Source organism: Myotis daubentonii, chromosome 14 (assembly GCF_963259705.1).
Source record: "Myotis daubentonii chromosome 14, mMyoDau2.1, whole genome shotgun sequence".
NCBI classification, from domain to species: domain Eukaryota; kingdom Metazoa; phylum Chordata; class Mammalia; order Chiroptera; family Vespertilionidae; genus Myotis; species Myotis daubentonii.
This window is the reverse complement of record NC_081853.1, coordinates 16831857-16852030: the sequence shown is the minus strand read 5'-3', so window position 1 is coordinate 16852030 and position 20174 is coordinate 16831857. Positions and strand designations below refer to the sequence as shown.

Below are 20174 nucleotides of genomic sequence, written 5' to 3'. Positions count from 1 at the left end.
ACACAAGACTGATGTTAACAGGAAAAAGTCTTTCTTGAAAGCTCCGATTTACTCCAGGAAGCGCCAAGCACAATGCCCACCAGATCGGCCCCCACCAGGAAGGCCTGATTCAAGTCCAGTTCCATGGGGCTGTCAAAGATTTGCCCTGACTTCACTACCTGCCTTGCCATGAAGCTATGACTTCCCTGCCCTCATTCCAGCACCACCGTCAGGAACCACAGCATCCATACTGAGCCACCCACCTGGATTCTGACCTTGTATGGGCAGTGCCCTTTGCATTCCCTGCTCTCTGAAAAGGGCTTGGTCTGGTGCCCCAGTGTTAGCCCTGATGAGGTCAGGGGTCTCTCTCCCCCGTGCAGCTCAGATCACATCATTCCTCTGCTTAACGTCCTTCAAGGACTCCCCAGTGTACCAGATAAAGCCCAAACAAGCCAACCTGCCTGCAAGGCTCCTCAGAACGCATCCTCTGCCTCTGCGGCGCCCTCACTCCATCGGGTCAGCACCTCAATGTACGTATCAACTTAATGCAGCCCCCACTCTCCCTGCCAATGACTCTGTTTGATTCTGTTCTTTCATCCCAATCTAAAATTATCTTATTTGCATGCATGTGTATTTATTTACTAGAGGCCCAAGGCACAAAATTCGTGTAAGAGTAGGCCTTTATTCCCCCCGCGTTGGCACTGGCTTCCTTCTGGCACCCGGATCCTGGGCTTCCTTCTGGCCGCTGGCAGGCACCTGGGACCCGGGCTTCCCTTGCAGCCCCAGCCCCGTCCAGAAGGTTGACTGGAAGGACATCTGGAAGGTCACTCGGCTATCCGATCTAATTAGCATATTATGCTTTTATTACTATAGATTTGTTTATTTTCTTTTTCCTCTCCTAAAACATAAGCTCCAGGGCAGGGGTTTTACCTTTCTTGTTCAAAGCTATAACCTCCAATGACTGGCACAGAGAAAATGCTCAGAATAAAGAAATGAATGAATGAATGAATGAATGATCATGCCCATAGCCAGATAATGGCTAAGCAAAGGTTTGAACTTTGGCACTTTGACTCTAAATAACTGAACTATCATACTTTATTTACCTATAAATAAAGACAAAACTTTTTTAAAAGGTGTTTCCCTGGCTCCCAGAATGTGTCCACATTTCCTCCCTGCCTCTCCCACACAAGGCTTACCTTAAGTGGACAGAGGCTGATAAGAGAAATAGTTTTCCTCTGAAGAAAGACAGTATCCCATTACTCTCCCCTCTTGTCATGTTGTTTTTTTCTGAAAAGTTGTCTTCCCTTCACTGGCCTTTTCTTATAAAATGGTCAATCTTGTATGTTCTATATTTTACGGGGGCCACCGGGCATCTAGGGCAGTGATGGCGAACCTATGACACTTCTGACACGCGAACTCATATTTTTTTGGTTGATTTTTCTTTGTTAAATGGCATTTAAATATATAAAATAAATATCAAAAATATAAATCTTTGTTTTACTATGGTTGAAAATATCAAAAAATTTCTATATGTGACACGGCACCAGAGTTAAGTTAGGGTTTTTCAAAATGCTGACTCGCCGAGCTCAAAAGGTTCGCCATCACTGATCTAGGTGCTAGATTTAGAACATCGATTTACCATTTTGGGGGAACACACATCCCTTTACTTGCATGAAAGAAGCTTTCTTATCTGAGGGATAGAAGAAAATGCTGGAATTTTTATTTTGTCCTATTTTATTGATTGTTTACAATTTTCAATATTGTGTGCCTAAATCTGTGTACTAGGATTTAGAAAGCTGCATCAGGTATTCTCAATAATTACTTTTGTTCCCCAGCAACCCATTACACAGCCATCTCCTTTGGGTATGTAAGAGCAGGCTTTTAAAATCTTTAGTTAAGTTCCATTTTTCTAGAAAGAGAATCTAGAAAACTGTGATATTTTCCCCAAATTTTGGACTTATACTTTGAAACCAGCTGGCAGAAGAATAAGATGTCATTAGAAAGCAGCTGGGTAAAGCTAATATTGGGTTCTAGCTAGATTCTAAAATAGATCAAACCTACCCCTTTCAAATAGGAAGTAAGAACAGTCCTCCTTGATGACCTGGAAAGCCAACCCAGAGAACACATTTGAATGAGAGCACAATGGACTTGCCCGAAGAGAAAAAGTGACATCTCAAAACTGAGTAAGAATGTGAACAGCCCTCTGGTCAATTTCAGCTATGAGACACCAAATTTTTAATATCAAACCAATAAGTGAGAAACATTTTAACGAAGAGAGATGCATAATAGACAAAAAGGCCAGCGTTTAGCTATCCAGTCAATTACTTGGTCTTCCTGACACCAAGCCATGCACAAGACAACTAGGGAGCTGATGACATTTTTAAACTTTTCAAGAATGTTCTGACATCATAACAATTTCACATCGTATTGAATTCTAACTGGAGTGACTCTAATATGATATCACTCTTCTATGCAAATAGCCTCAGCCTACTTAAAAGGGACCACAAATAATTATAAATAGCAGAATTAAATCCCAATTCTTTTTTAATGTTGTATACTTTGCTGCTATAATCATCAATGCTCAGTAAAGTGACACTGTTATGATTTCCCAAACCTGTCTCAATAAATCAGTGAATTTTGGATAAAGGCTTTTTTTCCCCTCCACCCAGTTAAATCCTTGATTCACTGTTCTGTAAGTGTCCATTAAGGTCCAGTGACAATTCATTGACTTTGAAAAACATGAGAAACACTCCCAGGGCAAAAGATCCCAATGTCATTGAATGTATTTAAAGTAAGTGGTTTTGACTTAAGCAAAGATTTCTACTTAACCCAGAAGAAAAGCAGCCATTCCTTGGAAATACCACAGAATTCAGGAAAGTGAAATGAATGATGGCAAAGGATTAAATTTACCTATTCCAGCCAGTACATATATCTACTGAGTATATACAGGAACACGATGGCTCCACTCACGTGTCATTTGTGGACAGCCCTCTCCTTCTCAGCCCAGGAGCCTGATCCTCTCAGTCATGCAGATATGTCATAACAGAGATTAGTCGGTACATAAGCGACATCCCTTCCTCGTTCTGCGTGCTCAATTCAAGGATGTTTGAACATATCTCTTTGCTATTTAAAATGGGATTCGATCCATATGATAACAGCATCTATTTCAAGATTCAACAACAGAAAACAGAAACAAATCATAAATTTTGAAGAGTCTGTTTATTGGGACTGAGTTATAGCTAAAGGAAATAAAGAGCAGTTAACACACATGGAAGAAAAGCACGTGAAAAGTAATACCTGTAAACTTAACTGATAGGCTACTCATTCATTCATTCATTCATTCATTCATCATTCATTTCATTGTTTACTCATTCAACAAATATTCATGGATCATATATTATGGATCATCAACCACTCGTTAAGTAAGCATTATGGTACACCCATTCATTTCTAAAATTAGTATTGGATATACCAGATCACATTGGCTTTTCCATTTTAGTCAACAGGTAATTATTGAGCACTTCCTGGGTGCTAGACCTGAACAGGCTTCACAAGAAAGCCGCACATGGATGGGTGAGATGGAAGCCCCCGAAACGTTTTTGTCCGCCATCCTGGATGTTACTGCTGCTGGCTCAAGGTCACTGGGCCTGTGGCCTCTTAGTTCAGTGGGTTTACAACAGGGCTTAAAGGGCTTCAGAATGAAGTTCAACATTAGAGATTTCTCCTTGTGCTGGCTAGCTACCCTAGAAGCCCCAGGAGTGTTCAGCAAGAGAGAAGGGTTGCCTCAGAAGAATCATTTGCATATTTCCATATGCCTGATGCAGTGGTCACATGGCATCTTTTTACTTATTTTTTGTTTTGAACCTAGCTGTGCAGTCTCATAATGGTACATTCTTCAGTTTGCTTCCAAATATCACTGTTTGTGATGGAGAGTTTTCACTTGGGCCATAAAACGGTGAACATGTGTTTGAATGGTGTCCCCCAAGACAGGAGTTTGAGTCACAGGTGGTTCACCTGTTTCTTCCTTTTTTAATGTTAAACTTTCCTCAGTTACCTACTATGTGCCGGGAATTATGTAGATATGGAGATGCAGAAATGAATGAGTCATGACTCCTGCTCTCAAGGGCTCACAATGAAGCAGGACATCCAGGCACGTGCAATAATGATGTGCAGCGTGGTGCTTATTAATGCTACACAATGAGTGTGTGTGAGTCACAGCAATAGAGGAAAAGCAGGCCTGTTATTAAAGAAAGAAGATACAGGGCTGTGTCAGCTCTGGAGACAGGGTACCTCATCTGAAAGCTTAGAGCTGTTGCATGTCCAGCATTGTTTTCTCCTTCCTTTGGTAGGAGCACCTAATTATTCTTTGAGGTTTCACCTATACTTGCCTAACAGGCCAAGTGATTTAGCAGGGCTGGCTTCATCCCATGAGTCAAGGTAAGAGCACGTGACTCAGGCTTGTCCAATCAGAGAAGAGTCATGTGACACAGATCAGTTTTTTGTTTTGGCTACAGTAGGATAGAGGAACCAATTTTCCTTTGAGGACACTAACCTGGTTGGCTGTACATGTAGAGTTTCTGGGTGAGGGATTGGGCAGGACCACACTGTATAAGCAATGTTAAAAGTGAAGGCAACAAAAATAAGCAGAGCCCCCACAATGGAGGGGAAATGATACATTGGTCTTCTGACTTTGTTGGAGCCCTTGGATGAGGCCCATATTAACCATCCTTGCCAGTCTTCCATGAAATCAGTCTGCATTGGGTTTATCACTTACAATTCAAGGAGTTTTGATAATATACGGCATTTGCTTGTTATAGAAAAATTAATATTTAAGTAAAAGAGGCAAAGTTGGGCATTGGGTTAAATGGCAGATAACCTGTTCCCTGCTGGGTTTGGACCAGCCCCCAGAGATGAAAGGAGATGTGATCTGAGATCATCCTCAGTCAATGTGAGACAGAGCATCTAGTCAGGCCAGGAAGAAACCATGGGGAGTGAACACTCAGGTATGAATGCTGTGGAGTGGGAGGATATTCCATTGGCAAATCAAGCAGGGATTTGGGGAGCACTTTGAGGATATGCTGGTGAGGTCCAAGCCAGGAAGAGAGTATGTGAGGGGTTTCCCTTGGAGATAAAACACTCTGAAGCTGGGTGATGGATGATGCAGCCCCTGACCTGCTCCTACATCTATAGGACACCTGGCTTCCACATATTGGAGACTATCAGTGGGAAAGTCAGCAACTGCCTTTCAAAAGTAGACTCTTGAATGCTGTGGTCTCTCAATGCTGTTTCATTTGGAAACACAATTAAATAATTTAAATAAATTAAATCCATTAGGGTTGACTTTGGATCTTAAAATCCAAATATTCATGGGGGGAGGAAAAAAAGACCTTAGGTTCACTATGCCCATTAGGAAAATAATATTAAATAACTAGATTTTCAATGTGGGTTCATGAATTATTCCACAAAAAAATACTTCTTGCAAGCTCTTGTGCCTGGCACTGTGCTATAGGAAAGGCTGCAGAAGGGAGCAAAGCTTAGATGAAGTTCTTGCCCTGATGATGCTAACACATCTTCCCTGCCTGAGAGATCGCCCTCTTCCCTGGTAGTGAATATGTTCATTCACTTAGTCATCCATTCCATGGCTATGTATTCGCATCAACTTGTATAAATATACACATTTATATAACAAAGTAAAAGCAAAAACAGCAGGACGTTTCAGGAAATAGCTATCCTTTAAGGTTAAATTAATTGTTTGGTAAATTGAGAATGTAAAAATTAACATGCAAAACCCCTGCTGTGCATCTAAAACTCCCATTTTATTACCTTCATTAAAAGTGGAAAATCTGCTCATTTCTTCTTCAGTAAATACAGGGGTAAACCTGCGTGACACAATCTTCAAAGAGTCGGCACGCTGGTGCAGTGGTTAGAGCATCGCTGTCCAGTACCGGGGGCATGAGCCGCACATGGCTGCCGAGCACTCGAAATGTAGCCAGAAATGCAAACTATAAACGGAATGTCAAAGCCTTAGGACAAAAAAGAGAGAAGGATCCTAAAATATCTCATTAATAATGTCTATATTGATTATGTTGAAATCATAATATTTTTGATATATTGGATGAAAAATATATGTTCTTGAAATTAATTTCTCCTGCTTCTTTTTACTCTCTAGATACAGCGGTTCTCAACCTGTGGGTTCGCGACCCCTTTGGCGGTAGAACAACCCATTCACAAGGGTCGCCTAAGACCATCCTGCATATCAGATATTTACATTACGATTCATAACAGTAACAACATTACAGTTATGAAGTAGCAACGAAAATAATTTTATGGTTGGGGGTCACCACAACATGAGGAACTGTATTTAAAGGGCCAGAAGGTTGAGAACCACTGCATGGTGCCTATCAAATGTAAAATGACATACGTGGTTCGCATTATGTTGGGCAGCACTGGGTTAGAGCAGGACTCTGACGCCAGAGTGAGGATTGAGATCTGGCTTCTCTGTTTAACAACTACATGGCCCTGGATAACTTCACCTCCCCAAACCCTGGCTCCCTGACCGCCCTGCACAGGGGTTCCTAACAGTCCCCGCCTCACTGGGCTATTGCGGCCACTAAATGAGAAAACGCATTTGCAGTGCTCAGCACCAGACTGGGCATGTCCTTCCTTCTGAGCGAAGGTCAGCTCTTCAGAGCCACTGGGAAGTCAGGACACTGGGCCAGATCACTAAGGACAGAAACCTCTGCCACGAGAATTTGCATAAATCCCTGACACTGAGCGGTTTCCTTTGGATTGGCCATCTCCCGAAATCTCAAGTGTTGGAAAAATGAGGCCACTCTTAACGGACGGCTGTAGAGAGCCAGGTTCCGGGGAGGCACAAGATCTGATGCGTTAGGAGTGGGTTGATTAAGGGCTAGTACCCACGGTAACTCCTCGCGGTACTGGAGAATACGTGAATTACTGTTAACACAGGTAATGTTTCCCGAGAGCCGACTCTGTGCGGGACACGTGCTAAGCATGTCACCTGAAGCACAGGACAGTGGAGAAGTGTGCTCAGGGTCACCCAGCCAGGGATTGGCAGAGACAGAACTCAACACGAGTTTATTTTACCCCCAAAGTCCATCTCTGTGTGACTGGAGCAGAGCACACCAGGTGATGTTTCGTTCTCTGTGGCCATGAGATCATGCAGCCTTTGCCAGAGCTCCGTGGGCTGCTGAGAGGAGGAGGATGGGTCACCACAGAAGTTCCAGATGATTGCACCAGCAAAGGAGAGCCTGCGACCTCCCAGTCATGGAAAGGCCTGCTTCCAAAGGTTTCCATTCCTTGGTTACAAGGCAGCAAAGAGCGTCCATCTCTAATAACGACCCCATGAAGTGCAGCCCGTCTTTCCTTCGGTTCTACAACATTCCCGGCCAGAACTGCAAAAGTGGTAGAACTTTTCCTCTTGAGAATTTTCTAGGACCTTACAAACATGACCTCATTAATCCACTCAATACCCGGATGAGATAGGTAGTTGGAAGTTATTATTATTGCCACTTTCAAGATAGAAGACCTGAAGCCAAGAGAGATTAAGCAATTAGTCCAAGGTCAAATGGTGAGCTAAAGACAGACCTGGAAATGAAACAATTATCTTGTGAAATTCGACTCAAATGCACAGACTGATTGGCTAGTTAACACCACGTGCTACGATCTGGGTTGGTGCTCTCCGTGCAAAAGATCTGGCTTTTCAGTGAGATTTCTGCAGCTGCATTGGACTGAATTTGTATGGAGTGTTTTAATACCAATGTTCAAACTGACATCAGATTTTTCCAAAATATTGTCTGAAGGAAAATACAGCTCTTTGCTCCAAATGTGGTATCCATTTTACCTAGCTCTGCAACATTTAATCATACCGATGAGCACAGTTTGGGAGGAGGAAGGGTGAATTGTTCTACAAAGAACTCCTGCTTCTGCTCTCTTTCTTTCAGAGACAATCTGTGGCACATAAGAAGGTTTAGGGAAGCGGTTCTCAACCTGTGGGTCGAGACCCCTTTGGGGGTCGAACGACCCTTTCACAGGGGGTCACCTAAGACCATCCTGCGTATCAGATATTTACATGACGATTCATAACAGTAGCAACATTACAGTTATGAAGTAGCAACGAAAATAATGTTATGGTTGGGTCACAACATGAGGAACTATATTTAAAGGGCCAGAAGGCTGAGAACCACTGGTTTAGAGGCATCTTGTCATTTACTCTGATGATGAGACTAAGGAAAGATGACCATAAACTATCTCTGAACTGCACAAAATCTGGAATCCAACTACTCACCTTTCCGCTTCCCATCACTCTTCAGTCAAATACCCTTGGCTCTTTTGAGCTATATGCTTTGGACACCAGGTGAATTGTATGAACCAAAGTTGGGGAAAGAGAGGACTCCCTGGTGAGCCCAGAGGAGCCCATGCTCTGCGTTAACAATTCCAAGGGCAGGTGCACAGAAACATGGTGTCCTGGACAAAACGCCACTACTGATTCCTCTTCTCCAACCTTGGAAAAGGCTCTGCCCCTCCAAACACCTGGAGCAAAATTGTATTTCTTTCTGCCCACCTGAGTCTTTGGTTATTTAAAGTCAACTACTCTGTTATCCATTTTGACTGGTTTGGGGCAACATGAGATATAAATGTTGGACGGAAAATAAGGCCCATTTTGTGAACCCGGTAGGAGGGCAGCTACCCTTTCAGAAATGCCAGGTGCCATGCTCTGAGCTTGTTCCTTAAGAATTCACAGTCCTCACTTTTGGACTTGTTGAATCCTGGTTTCTTCAACTAGTTAAGTCAGGCTCATGGGCAAATTCTTCTGCCATGACTTGCCAGTTTCTGCACGTCCAGGAGATTTGGAACAGATCATTCTAAGAAATTCCAATTATGTCCCCTCACACAGCTTAACCTGCTCAACCTTTTCTCAGCCCCCTTGGTCCTGTGCTGAGGTGGACAGCTCCTTCCAGAAGCAAACTCAACTCAAGCCTACGCCAGGGATGTTATGTTGCTAATACGCAGACACTGCTGCAGGGGCGGGAGGGGGAGGGGATGAAAGCTTATCCATTTTCTTCTTTCCCCCAAAATCAGCACTTTGGGGGGAATCCAAAGGCAACACAGTTCCTTCTCTGAAACGCACTTCCACTTCCTTTCTCATAAACTGAAAACATCATGCTCAGAAACCAGAGCATCTTCAATTAGCGTGTGGGGTCCAAGCCCAACATCTTGGAAAGGACTATCTTGAGCATTACCAACCAAAGTTATGGTGTCTTCCTATTTCCCAAAGTCCTAGCTTGTTGCTGCCTTGGGATATTTCCATGGAGCCCATTACGCTGCCCTGTTTGAAGGCTGGTGAATAGCATGGCATCATTTGCAAACAACCATGCTGTAAAATAAACTAGGAAAGGCACCTGCCTTACCCAAGGAACACTAAAGACTAAGGCCACGGATTTTGGCCACAGGCAAATCACCGATTCCCAACCAACCCCTGGCTGATTTTAAAGTCTTAATTCCTCTTCCAGATGTGTGTGGCATTTGGGAGGAAAGGGGAAATGGCCCTGCCCAATGCAAAGTCTTCTGATGGCGCTCTGCCACGCCGGTGCTAGTCCTTTTTCTGTTTTTCTCACCAGGCGCACATTTCTTATCATACAAGTCAAGCGGATCTTTCCTGCATTTTCAGAAGCCGGTGCTTTATTGTCCCAAACCCTTGCTCTCGAGTGCATGTGTTTTGTGGAAGTACAAGTGGTAATTACACAAGTCTTTCCTTCCCTGTCATTGGCAACAGTCACCAGGGAAATTTACAGCCCCCAATATCCAGATCTGGAAACTGGTTATTAAACGTGGTCGAGGGAAACCCTGACGTGGCCAATGGCCTCCGAACAAGCAGCCACTCGGCAGCGGTTCCTGTGAGAGTGGCTGGGAGTCAGCAAGGGACCGTCAGTTTTATTTCATTGAACGTTTTGACTATTTATGATAATGTTACCACTGCTTATCATTTCCATTTGTTTAGAATACATTCTGTGGCTGGCATTACATCCAGTGGCCACTTGATCCTTGTTTTTTGTTGTTGTTGTTTTTAACAACCTCCTGGGAATGTTTTATGTTAGGATGAGGAAACAAACACAGAGAGGCCAACTAACCAGCCCAGAGCCGCTGGTCTGGGATGTGGTGGAGTCAGGATTTTAATAATTCCAGAGGCTTTGAACTCAGGTATGTTCAAGAGTCAGGCAGGGACACACCGGGTGAAGCTGGCCAGGGGTGGCCTTTCAGAGAATAAGGAGGAAATGGAGAAATGGCAAGTATATCTAACACTTCCCCAGGCTCCCAGGCTCCACGCTTACCTCTCTGTCCTGCCAGAAAATTCTGAGGCCTAGAGCTGGCCAGAAATATCTGAAGCCCAAGTTCATCCCACTGGCCCTTGTTTTCCAGTCTCTTTAATTTGAAACTTGATTAATGCTTAATGGCATTAAAAAAAATCTTAGGACGCCAGTTTGGCTCCGTGGATAGAGCATCGGCCTGTGGATCAAAGGGTCCCGGGTTCGATTCTAGTCAAGGGCACATACCTCAGTTGCAGGCTCCTCTGGCCCAAGCCCTGCTCAGGGCCAGGGCGTGTGCAGGAGGCAACCAATCCATGTGTTTCTCGCACATCGATGTTTCTCTCTGTCTTTCCCTCTCTTCCACTCTCTCTAAAAATCAATGGAAAAATAGCCTCAGGTGAGGATTAAAAAAAAATCTCAGGATAACCTTTTTAAAGGAGATATAACATATAGAGAGAAAAGTAAACAAATCTTGAAAATATCACTTGATGAATTTTCCAAAACTGAACAAAGCCATGTCACCAACTTCCCAGGACAAGCATCACAATAGTACCAGCATTCCAGGAAATCTTTGTGCCTTTCCCAGGTATTAACATCCAGAGGTTAGCCATTGTCCTCACTTCTAACCCCATAGATGAACTTGGCCTACTTCTGAGCCTTGTATGAATAGAATTATATAGTATGTTCTCTTGTATCCACTTCCTTTCACCTAACTTTGTGGGAGATCCATCATGTTGTGGCATGTGGCAACCGTATCCTCAAATCTGTTGTTTGATACATTCACATCGAGACGCTATACCTGAGCTACTAAGGAGGAAGAGTTCCTTCTCTGAACACATGTTGTAAAAAATGAAACAAGTCATTCTAGGACAGTGGTTCTCAACCTTCTGGCCCTTTAAATACAGTTCCTCATGTTGTGACCCAACCATAAAATTATTTCCGTTGCTACTTCATAACTGTAATGTTGCTACTGTTATGAATTGTAATGTAAATATCTGATATGCAGGATGGTCTTAGGCGACCCCTGTGAAAGGGTTGTTCGACCACCAAAGGGGTCACGACCCACAGGTTGAGAACCGCTGCTCTAGGACCTTGTTAGAGGGACTTTTATAGTTAAAAGATTTTCCTAAACATTTTTTCATTTTTCCTCTCCTAACCCATGTCAGGTAGTTAGGAGATGTAATTCCCATTGGTTAGATTTAGAAACAGAGGGTGCTTGCAGGTGTGCGAGCGCATATCATTATACAATTGAGATTTCAGCTGAGGTGCCTTGATTGGCAATATGATGCTGAATGGACACTGTGGTGCGCCTCTCTGGGTCAAAAGTCCTTTCAAAGGAAAAGTAAACCAGTCGCTAAGGTTGTTTGCTTTGAGTATGTCATACTGCTGTGTGCATTCAACGTTTCCCTCCTCAGAATTCATTTTCTTTCTTATTCTGGGATCCACCTTTCCCCTTCTTGATCCCAAGATTGAGGAGGGCTCCATTCCCGGCAGGGAAGAGCACAGGACTCCGCCCCTTGGCAGAGAAACATAGGTCCTGGGGTCTCACATGCAGCCTTGAGGGGGCTCGGGAATGCACTGCCATGAAGGGTGCAAAACCAAGAGAAAAAGAGCAAGAAGTCATTTCAGTTTCTGGAACAAGCCACACCCGAAACCCAGTACCTCTGAACTATTTATTGCATGAAGCCATGCATGTATATATTTATTTTTGCTCAAAGTAGCTTGTGTTAGTTTTTTTTTTTAATTCTTTCTTTACTTATAAAATTAAAAATCCTGAAAGATACATTTATTTAAATCCTCACATTTCTCCTCCCCAATTCAAGGAGCCATAGCGCCCTTATCCAGTGAGTGGCAGCTATGTAGACGTGGAGGTTGTGTCTTGAATTTATGCAAAGTTGCTCTCCTGAGTTCCCCCTAAGTGAAGTCACTGTGTTGACACAGACAACGTCTGTTTTTAAACCATAGAAATGTTGGCTTTGCCTTGTACTCGGGAAAGGGTCTATACCACCCACGTCGACCATTCCTGCCCTAGATGCTCACGTAGCCTCGCCCGGGAAGGCAAGACTAAGGGAGGCAAAGATATTGTCAAGGGGCAGGGGAAACTCCTCCAAACAACAACAGAGCTCACACAGTTTTTGTCCAAAGGCTTTTGGAATTGTTTCCTCTCTAGCCAGTGTATCATCTACACTCTCCTCAGAACATTCTCCCTAGGACAGAGATGTATTCATTCATCTCTGCACGTTAGAAACCCATCACGGGGAGGTGGGGGGCGGGCGGGAGAGTAACTGCAGTGGAGAGTCCTGACAGCATGCCTCAGCCAGGTGAGCAAGGCCGGGAGTCACGCTGAGATGCGCGCCCGAGATGATGTGGTGAGCAGGGGGCTTTACCGCTGTGGTCCCCCTCCCGTAAACCAAACCCCCGTCTAATCGGGAGAAAAAGGTCAGACAAATCCCAGAGGATGGGCAACCTGTGAGAAAGCAGACCCGTGCTCCTCAAAAGCATCAAGATCCTCACAGCAAGGGTGGCGTAGAAACTCACAGCCAAGAGGAGCCTCAGGAGGCCTGGCATCTAGGTGGAATGCGGTCCCTGGGGGAGATCCTGGGAGGCAAGACTAAGGGAACCAGAGTGCAGTGTGGACTTAGTTAATGACCATGTATCAGTGGCGCTTTCATTGGTGAGCGCTTACTCATGAAAGATCTAATAACAGAGGAAACGGTACGTTGGGCAGGGGGAGCTTATCTGAGAACTCGCTGAACCACCTGATCAATTTTTTGAAAATCTAAGACTGTTCTAAAAATAAAGTCTATTAAAAAAAAAGAAGTTTATTTAAAAGTCCATCACTGGATTTCTATTGCTGTAGGAGGCTCTCCTAAAATTCAGAGACCCCAGTGGGTCCTTGCAATGATTTTAGGTAGTTCACGTACAGAGTCTTAAACAACCCTGAACCCCGTGGTTAAATGTTCCTTCAGCGAGCACTTCTGAGTCCTGATTCAGTAAGAACGAGGGAGTCCCCATTTAGCCCTGGAAACACTCCTCTAGCCATTGCCAGCCTCCTTTGGAGCAAAGAGAAAGCGTCAGGCTCCGAACTTTGTCCTCGTTTTATTGTTCTATTTGGTGCTGTCTGTGCACTGAAAATGACCCTACTTTCTCCTTTCTGATAGTGGGATTTCTTTACATAAAGTAAACTTATTAAAATAAAAATGTGAGCCTGTTTCGTTTCTTAAAATTACTTACCTACGACGACATACTGTCTTCAGACATATAAAAAAACAGGAAAGTGGTATTCTAATGACTGACGATGGGAACCTGTGGCCAACAGCATTCCGCCCACACCCCTCAGCAGGGCACTCCAGCCCTCTCCCACCTGGGGCCACCTGTCCAGTCTCTTGTCCCAGCTGCTCCACCCTGCAAACCCAAGGATGCTAGGAGGTTAGAGGTGCTGCTGCTCAGGGCTCAGAGGAAACCAGAGGGACGCATGGATAGCAAGTTTAAATCCACGTACAGCTTTGTCGGGACTCTCTTTCACAGCTGGCTTCATTTCTTTGGGATCCCTGGCCATTCTCCCATAATATGGGTCAGCTGTTATTGCTGAAGCAACCAATTCCTTTAGCCCCTGTGAGCTCTATTGGTGTGTTAGAGACCAAACCTACTTCAGGGAAGCCTTGCTGGGCGGGTGCCCGTGGGACCTGAACCCCAGCCCCATACATCCCCTCCCATCTGAACTCGGGCCCGATGCATCCCCGAAGCTGAGGAGCTTGCTGAGCTCTAGGTCCAAAACCTGGCTCCACCACGGACCATCTAGGGCAGTGGTTCTCAACCTTCCTAATGCCGCGACCCTTTAATGCAGTTCCTCATGTTGTGGTGACCCCCAACCATAAAATTATTTTCGTTGCTACTTCATAACTGTAATTTTGCTACTGTTATGAATAATGTAAATATCTGACATGCAGGATGTATTTTCATTGTTACAAATTGAACATAATTAAAGCATAGTGATTAATCACAAAAACAATATGTAATTATATATGTGTTTTCCAATGGTCTTAGGCGATGCCTGTGAAAGGGTCATTGGACCCCTGAAGGGGTCGCGACCCACAGGTTGGCGACCCACAGGTTGAGAACCGCTGATCTAGGGGGACTTGGTGAGACATGTAAGCTCCCTGGACCCCCTCTTCCTTGTCTGTGAGAATAATAACAGTTCCTACCTCCTGGGGTTACTTTGAGGGTAAATGAGTTCACGTAAGCACAGCACTTACCGCAACGTGTAGCACAGACGTCCTCTGTAAACACCGCTGTTGCTGGTCATCTCTGCGGTCCCCACTCCCCTCACTGTCAAATGTGGGGCGTGGCAGTGCCCACCTCCTGGGACTGTTGTCGGGAATAAACAAGCTGATGCACATTACTCCTCAGTGCCGTGGCCTGGCTCCTAGCAAATGCTCACTTTCAGTCATGTTTGTCCATATGTACTTATTCGTAGTAGGATTATTCATATGGACTTGCAATTCCAAGAATTAGAATGTCTCTCCAGTCTTTTGCAACAGCAGTTCATAGATACTAGGAGCGGTCAAGGTCGATTTGCAAGGTCAGACCTCGGGTGCACCCAAATCAAATCTGTGTGGCGGGACTAGCCATTGCTTCTGCCCGCCCAGCGTCCTTGTCCTTCTGTCCTAGAAGACAGCCCACTTCCCCTCTTTGGAAACTGCCCCTCCCACATCCATGAGGCCTGTCAATCACTAGGCCTCACCCTCCCAACTCCCTTAATAAGGTAATTGGATGCATGATCCAAATGAGCCAGTGAGAGTCTCTTCAGGGGGCTGATAGGGATTTTGGGGAGAGAGGGGGTCTCCTCTAAAATCCAAAGCTGTTGGGAGTCAACTTTGCCACCAAGTGAAGAGAACCTAGCAGAGAGTGGCGTCAAGGCCATGGGAAGTGCTGAGGACACAGGGAGAAAAGGAGGAATGGAGAAAGAGAGGGACAGAGGGAGAGAGGTGAAAGGGAAGCACTGAGAGAGAGACAGGCGAAAAGGGAAGAGGGAGGGAAGGAAGACAGGAGATACTGCCAATGACTCCATTTTTTAATAAGAACCTCTAGATCCAGCTATGCATGAAAGAGAAATTTACGCCTTGGCAGTTCATAACTCCTCTTTTCCTTTTTTAAAATTTTTCTTCAAGTCCGTAGGTTCTTCAAATGGGGACCCAAGAAAATGAGAAACCACCACAACTGGAGCATTTATTAGAGATGGAATGAGCTCACTTCAGAAAGAAACAAAGTTTATTTGATGAATATAAATAAGGCGATCAGCACAAAGTACTTCTCATACACATGGTAACAAATTTATGAACTGTACAGACCTTGTACGTTGTACTTCTACTAGACACGAGGTTACAATGACTGGCTAATACATGCCCACTGGGAGTTTCGGAGGGTTCCTTAGTTTTACTGATTTATTTATTTCATATCGAAGTCCATAATCACATGGTCAATATCACAACCCACATGCCACTCACTTGAGGAAATATTACAAGAAGCACTATCGAACGAGGGTCTCTGGGAAGCAGATACACTGACCCCTGGCAGCATTCAAACGCCACTCGACACAAAAACTTCTCAGATAGAACTTATGTCAACACTTTGGAGGTCTCGTCATGAACACTGTTTAAAAAGTAAATTGAACCCCACTTCCAAATGAAAGTTGACACGCTGTTCACGTGCATACTGGATACACAAAAATCATTAAATACAAAATTGAGACTGTACATGGAAACCAAATCGGGCATCAAGGACAAGTCTGCTTTTGCGCAAAGCAAGAAGACCAACTTCTCCCAAATAGTAGCCTCAACTTCTCTTTTTCCCAACGTCATTAGGATTAGAGGGGGACCTGCTAGAGTTCGTGCAAAGGAAAGAGCTTCCCAACATCACAGTGTTTGTTGTAAACCCAGAGACTATTTTTAATATGTGAAAAGGGAGATTTTTTTGTTAACCCCCAAACATCAGGAATATTACAAGAAATGGGGAAGGATGCTATGTTAGAAAAAATTAAAATGTTCAGGGACTAAATGATATGCCCCCATCAATGTAGGATCACTAATATTTTTAATTAACAAAAGTGGGGCAAAAAATGATCCCCCAAACAATAGCGGTGACAAAATTGGCACATACTTATCGCTACGCATTTGGTTGCTTTTTCTGTTTCAAGGACCCCATTTTCCGTCGTGGGTTTCCTGCTTCCTTCTTCAAGTTTTCAGTCGCAGAGTTCAGGTCGGGACTTGGCTGTAGGAGACAGTGAGGACCTCCTGGGTGAGGACATCCGCACTGTTCATGGGGGCGCGTTTGTGGCCTGGGCTCTCGGTGCAACATTGTGTGAGCACGTGACGTGCTAAATACACTTGCGAAGAACTCTGCTTGCTTTTCCAATCAAGACCTACATCCCTTTGATAAAGGACAGACTTTTTAAACATGAATGTATTTGGATGGTTTATGCAACACGGAAGCTTTACAGAGCTCACTATACTTACAAGGACGAAGCCAGCAGCAAAAAACCTGCTTGAACCTATGACTCCTAATGCACCGAGAATGAGCAGTGCAACCCAGTTTCATCTTTCCCGACAAACAGGGTGCCTGTCTTTTAAATATCTCTATGGCTCACGGGAGAGGTCCAGTTAGTTGCACCAACATTTGAAAAGGTAATAATAACGACTAAATTCAATGCAAGATTCAGGAACATCTGTTTAGAATCCTTTTCACAGCAGCAAAGAAAGACAACTATATTTATTAAGGCCACTCATGCTTAAATTCACTGTTTGTCCTTTAAAAATGCAGATTTTAATCTTCCACTTGCATACACGTGGAAGGGTTTCTTCCATTGACAAAAAAAAAAAAAAAAGGATCAATACAAGAGCTGCACATGTTTGCCAGACTTGGTCATGAGTTTCATGAAGTTATAACACTTTAATTATTTTTTTATCTTCAGAGGAAACAGTAGGAGCTTAATTCTCCTTAGTACCATGTCACTGTATGTAAAAGACCTCAAAATTTGGTCTCTTTCCCTGGCATGTGCTTTAAATAATGACTGTACCCAAAAACATGTTGTGTAGAGCTATATACAGATACACAGCTTTTGTGATTATTTCTCATTCATCAATGTTCTCATGTTTGATGCTGAAAATGCTTTGGAATCCATGTTGGAGACTTTTTTTTTTTGAAAAGTTGAGAAATGATCCTTCATTTACAGAAGATCTAAGCTTATACTGTTTGCACAGCATTTGGATCTTGAAATGTGAATGAGTCCCAGCTTCTTCATGGAGACCCTCCTGTACGGGAATAGTAAGAGCCTGAGGCTCGGCCACACCCCGGCCACGGGATGTGGGGAACACGGCATAGGAATGTGCAGGTGCCTCAGGCTTTTGCCACTCTCCAGTACAGAGACAGGGCAGATAAGATCATGAATGACCAATTCAGATGTGCCATGCATTGTCAGAGACACACACCACATTCTCATAAGGCGATTTCTTGGCAAGTATTAGTGGTTTAAAAAATTGATTTCATTTCCAACCTGGCCCAGAGGTAACTACTGGTTACACCATCAAAATGTGGTTCTTTGAACAGCGGATTAAAGAAATAGAGGAGGGTAAAGGCTCGCCATTTGCCATTTTTTGGTGTTTTGGTTTCTTTGTCAAACACTCCATGCATCTTGATATACAAACACTGTCAACACCACTCACTCACAGAACTCATCCTTTTTGATAATCTAATGCATCCGGAACGACCTCTCCGACTGAACAGGCAGAAAAGCTGGAGATGAAGCTTGTTGTCCAATAGAAGCTGCATCCACAGTTAAAATCCCACAGAGCTGAAATTTATCCAATGATGTTGATGTAACAAATAAAATGTTATCAAATATTGATATTCAGAAGAGATGGTCACATTTTTAATGCCCAAATCCTGACCAAAAAAATAAAATAAAATAAAATAAAAAGAAATGGAGGATCTACCCTTTTCTTCCTCTGCCACATTTTTCCTTTCCAACACATGAAACGCCATGGGATGGTGAAGGGAAGATCAGGTAGAACGGAACCGTGCTCAGTAATGGAAGGGAGACTCCTTTTCAGTCCTGATGAGCATTCCACGTGGTGATGGACGGGGGCATGAGCCGCACGGCAATGGATTATCAGAATATTGCTGCGGAGCTGCGATTTCCCTTTCGTCAGCCCTTCTGATAGCTGCAACGAGAAAGCATATCACTTAGCATCCCAGGGGCTGGTGGTGATATTGGAGACCATCCTGCCTGGGGCTCCCCACCTCCACCCCTGCACCCACCCTTCTCCACTCTCTAGGGTTGGGGTTGGTTGCGATTGGTGAGGAGAGGGGTTAGCAATGAGGAGGAAGCATACAGGAAGGATAAAGTGAACAGAAAGTTAAATGATGTCCTGCAAACACATCTGAGAAGGAGCCCCTTTCAATACATATCACATGGAGGTCTCTGATATCTCCTGATGTGCAAAAAGAAACGGAAAGGAAACGTTCCCGTGATTATTTCAATGTGATCAAATTTTTCTCTCTCTACACGTGTCTACAATGAGTATGGCTTTTTGGTGTTTTTTTTTTTAACGAGACTTTATAGAGATTAGAGAGTTAAAGATGGTCAAGACCCCAGAAAATGTAATATTCACTTACAAACCATGTGCAACCATTTAAAAGAACACGGGACTCAGAGATTCCGCATCGAGGGATAGACCCGGAACCGATACACCAATGTTCATAGCAGCATTATTCACAGAAGGTGGAAACAACTTCCAGTGCCCGTCAACAGATGAATGGCTGCACAGAAAGTGGTAATATGCAATATCGTTCAGCCCTAAGAGGAAAAGAAGTTCTGGCACATGCTACAACATGGATGAACCCTGAACACATGCTAAGTGAAATAAGCCAGCACCAAAGGACAGATACTGTATGATTCTGCTTACATGAACTATCTGGAAGAGACAAAGTCACAGATGCAGAAAATAGATGAGAGGGCCCCAGGGGCTCCAGGGGAGGGGCAGGAGGGGCTGTGCTGGGTGGTACAGGTTTTCTGTTTGGGGTCATAAGCAAGTGCTGGAGAGGGATGGTAGCATTGGTTGTACAACTCGGCATGTGTACTTAATGCTACTGAATTGCTTACTTTCAATTGGTTAAAATGGTAAATTTTATGTATATTTTACCACAGTAAAAACATATTTTAGAGAAGAATATTGAGCCTGGCCGGCGTGGCTCAGTGGTTGAGTGTTGACCTATGAACCAGGAGGTCACCGTTTGATCCCCACTCAGGGTACATGCCCAGGTTGTGGAATCGATCCCCAGTGTGAGGTGTGCAGGAGGCAGCCAATCAATGATTTTGTCTCTCCCTTTCCCTTACTTTCTGAAATCAATAAAAAAAAAAATTTCTTAAAAAGCATATTGACATCTCCTTAAATAGAGCAGAATGTGGCACAGTTGGCTTTCATCCCCACATCTCGAGGCCTGTGTGTAAGCTTAAACCCAGCTCTAATACCACCGGCCACCATGCATTGGCACCGCTCATGCCCTGGGAGCAGGGATCCAGAGAACCTTAACTTTTCTCACTGTCCACAGGAGAAGCCCTGCGTGTGGGATACACTGCAGCTGGGGAAGAAGCAGCGCAGGGGGGAGAGGAGAGGACCATCCCACATGGACCCTTCAGATGATGGCTTTCTTCCCCGCTGAGGCTCAGCTTTGTGTGCCTGCCTCATTATCATTCACATATGGCCTTTGAATACTTCGGGAGTTTCCGGGCATATGGCAATAGTGCAGCTATCTGGGGAATATGGCAGGGCGGGGAAAGATCAAACAGGCGCACACACTCACACACGT

General features: G+C 44.2%; 1 protein-coding gene across 4 annotated transcripts in view; it reads right to left on the bottom strand.

Moving 5' to 3' along the window:
• Positions 1 to 15560: 15560 nt before the first annotated feature.
• The window catches only part of ERC2 (ELKS/RAB6-interacting/CAST family member 2), a 906943-nt gene continuing 902329 nt past the window's right edge, over positions 15561 to 20174 (bottom strand). For 3 of the 4 annotated variants that reach the window (XM_059663256.1, XM_059663255.1, XM_059663257.1), the window contains one exon: positions 15561 to 18526. In XM_059663256.1, coding sequence (XP_059519239.1) covers positions 18227 to 18526 — 300 coding nt within the window. In that variant the 3' untranslated portion in view covers positions 15561 to 18226. The remainder of the gene's footprint in view (positions 18527 to 20174) is intronic. The other variant, XM_059663258.1, reaches the window with a different exon arrangement.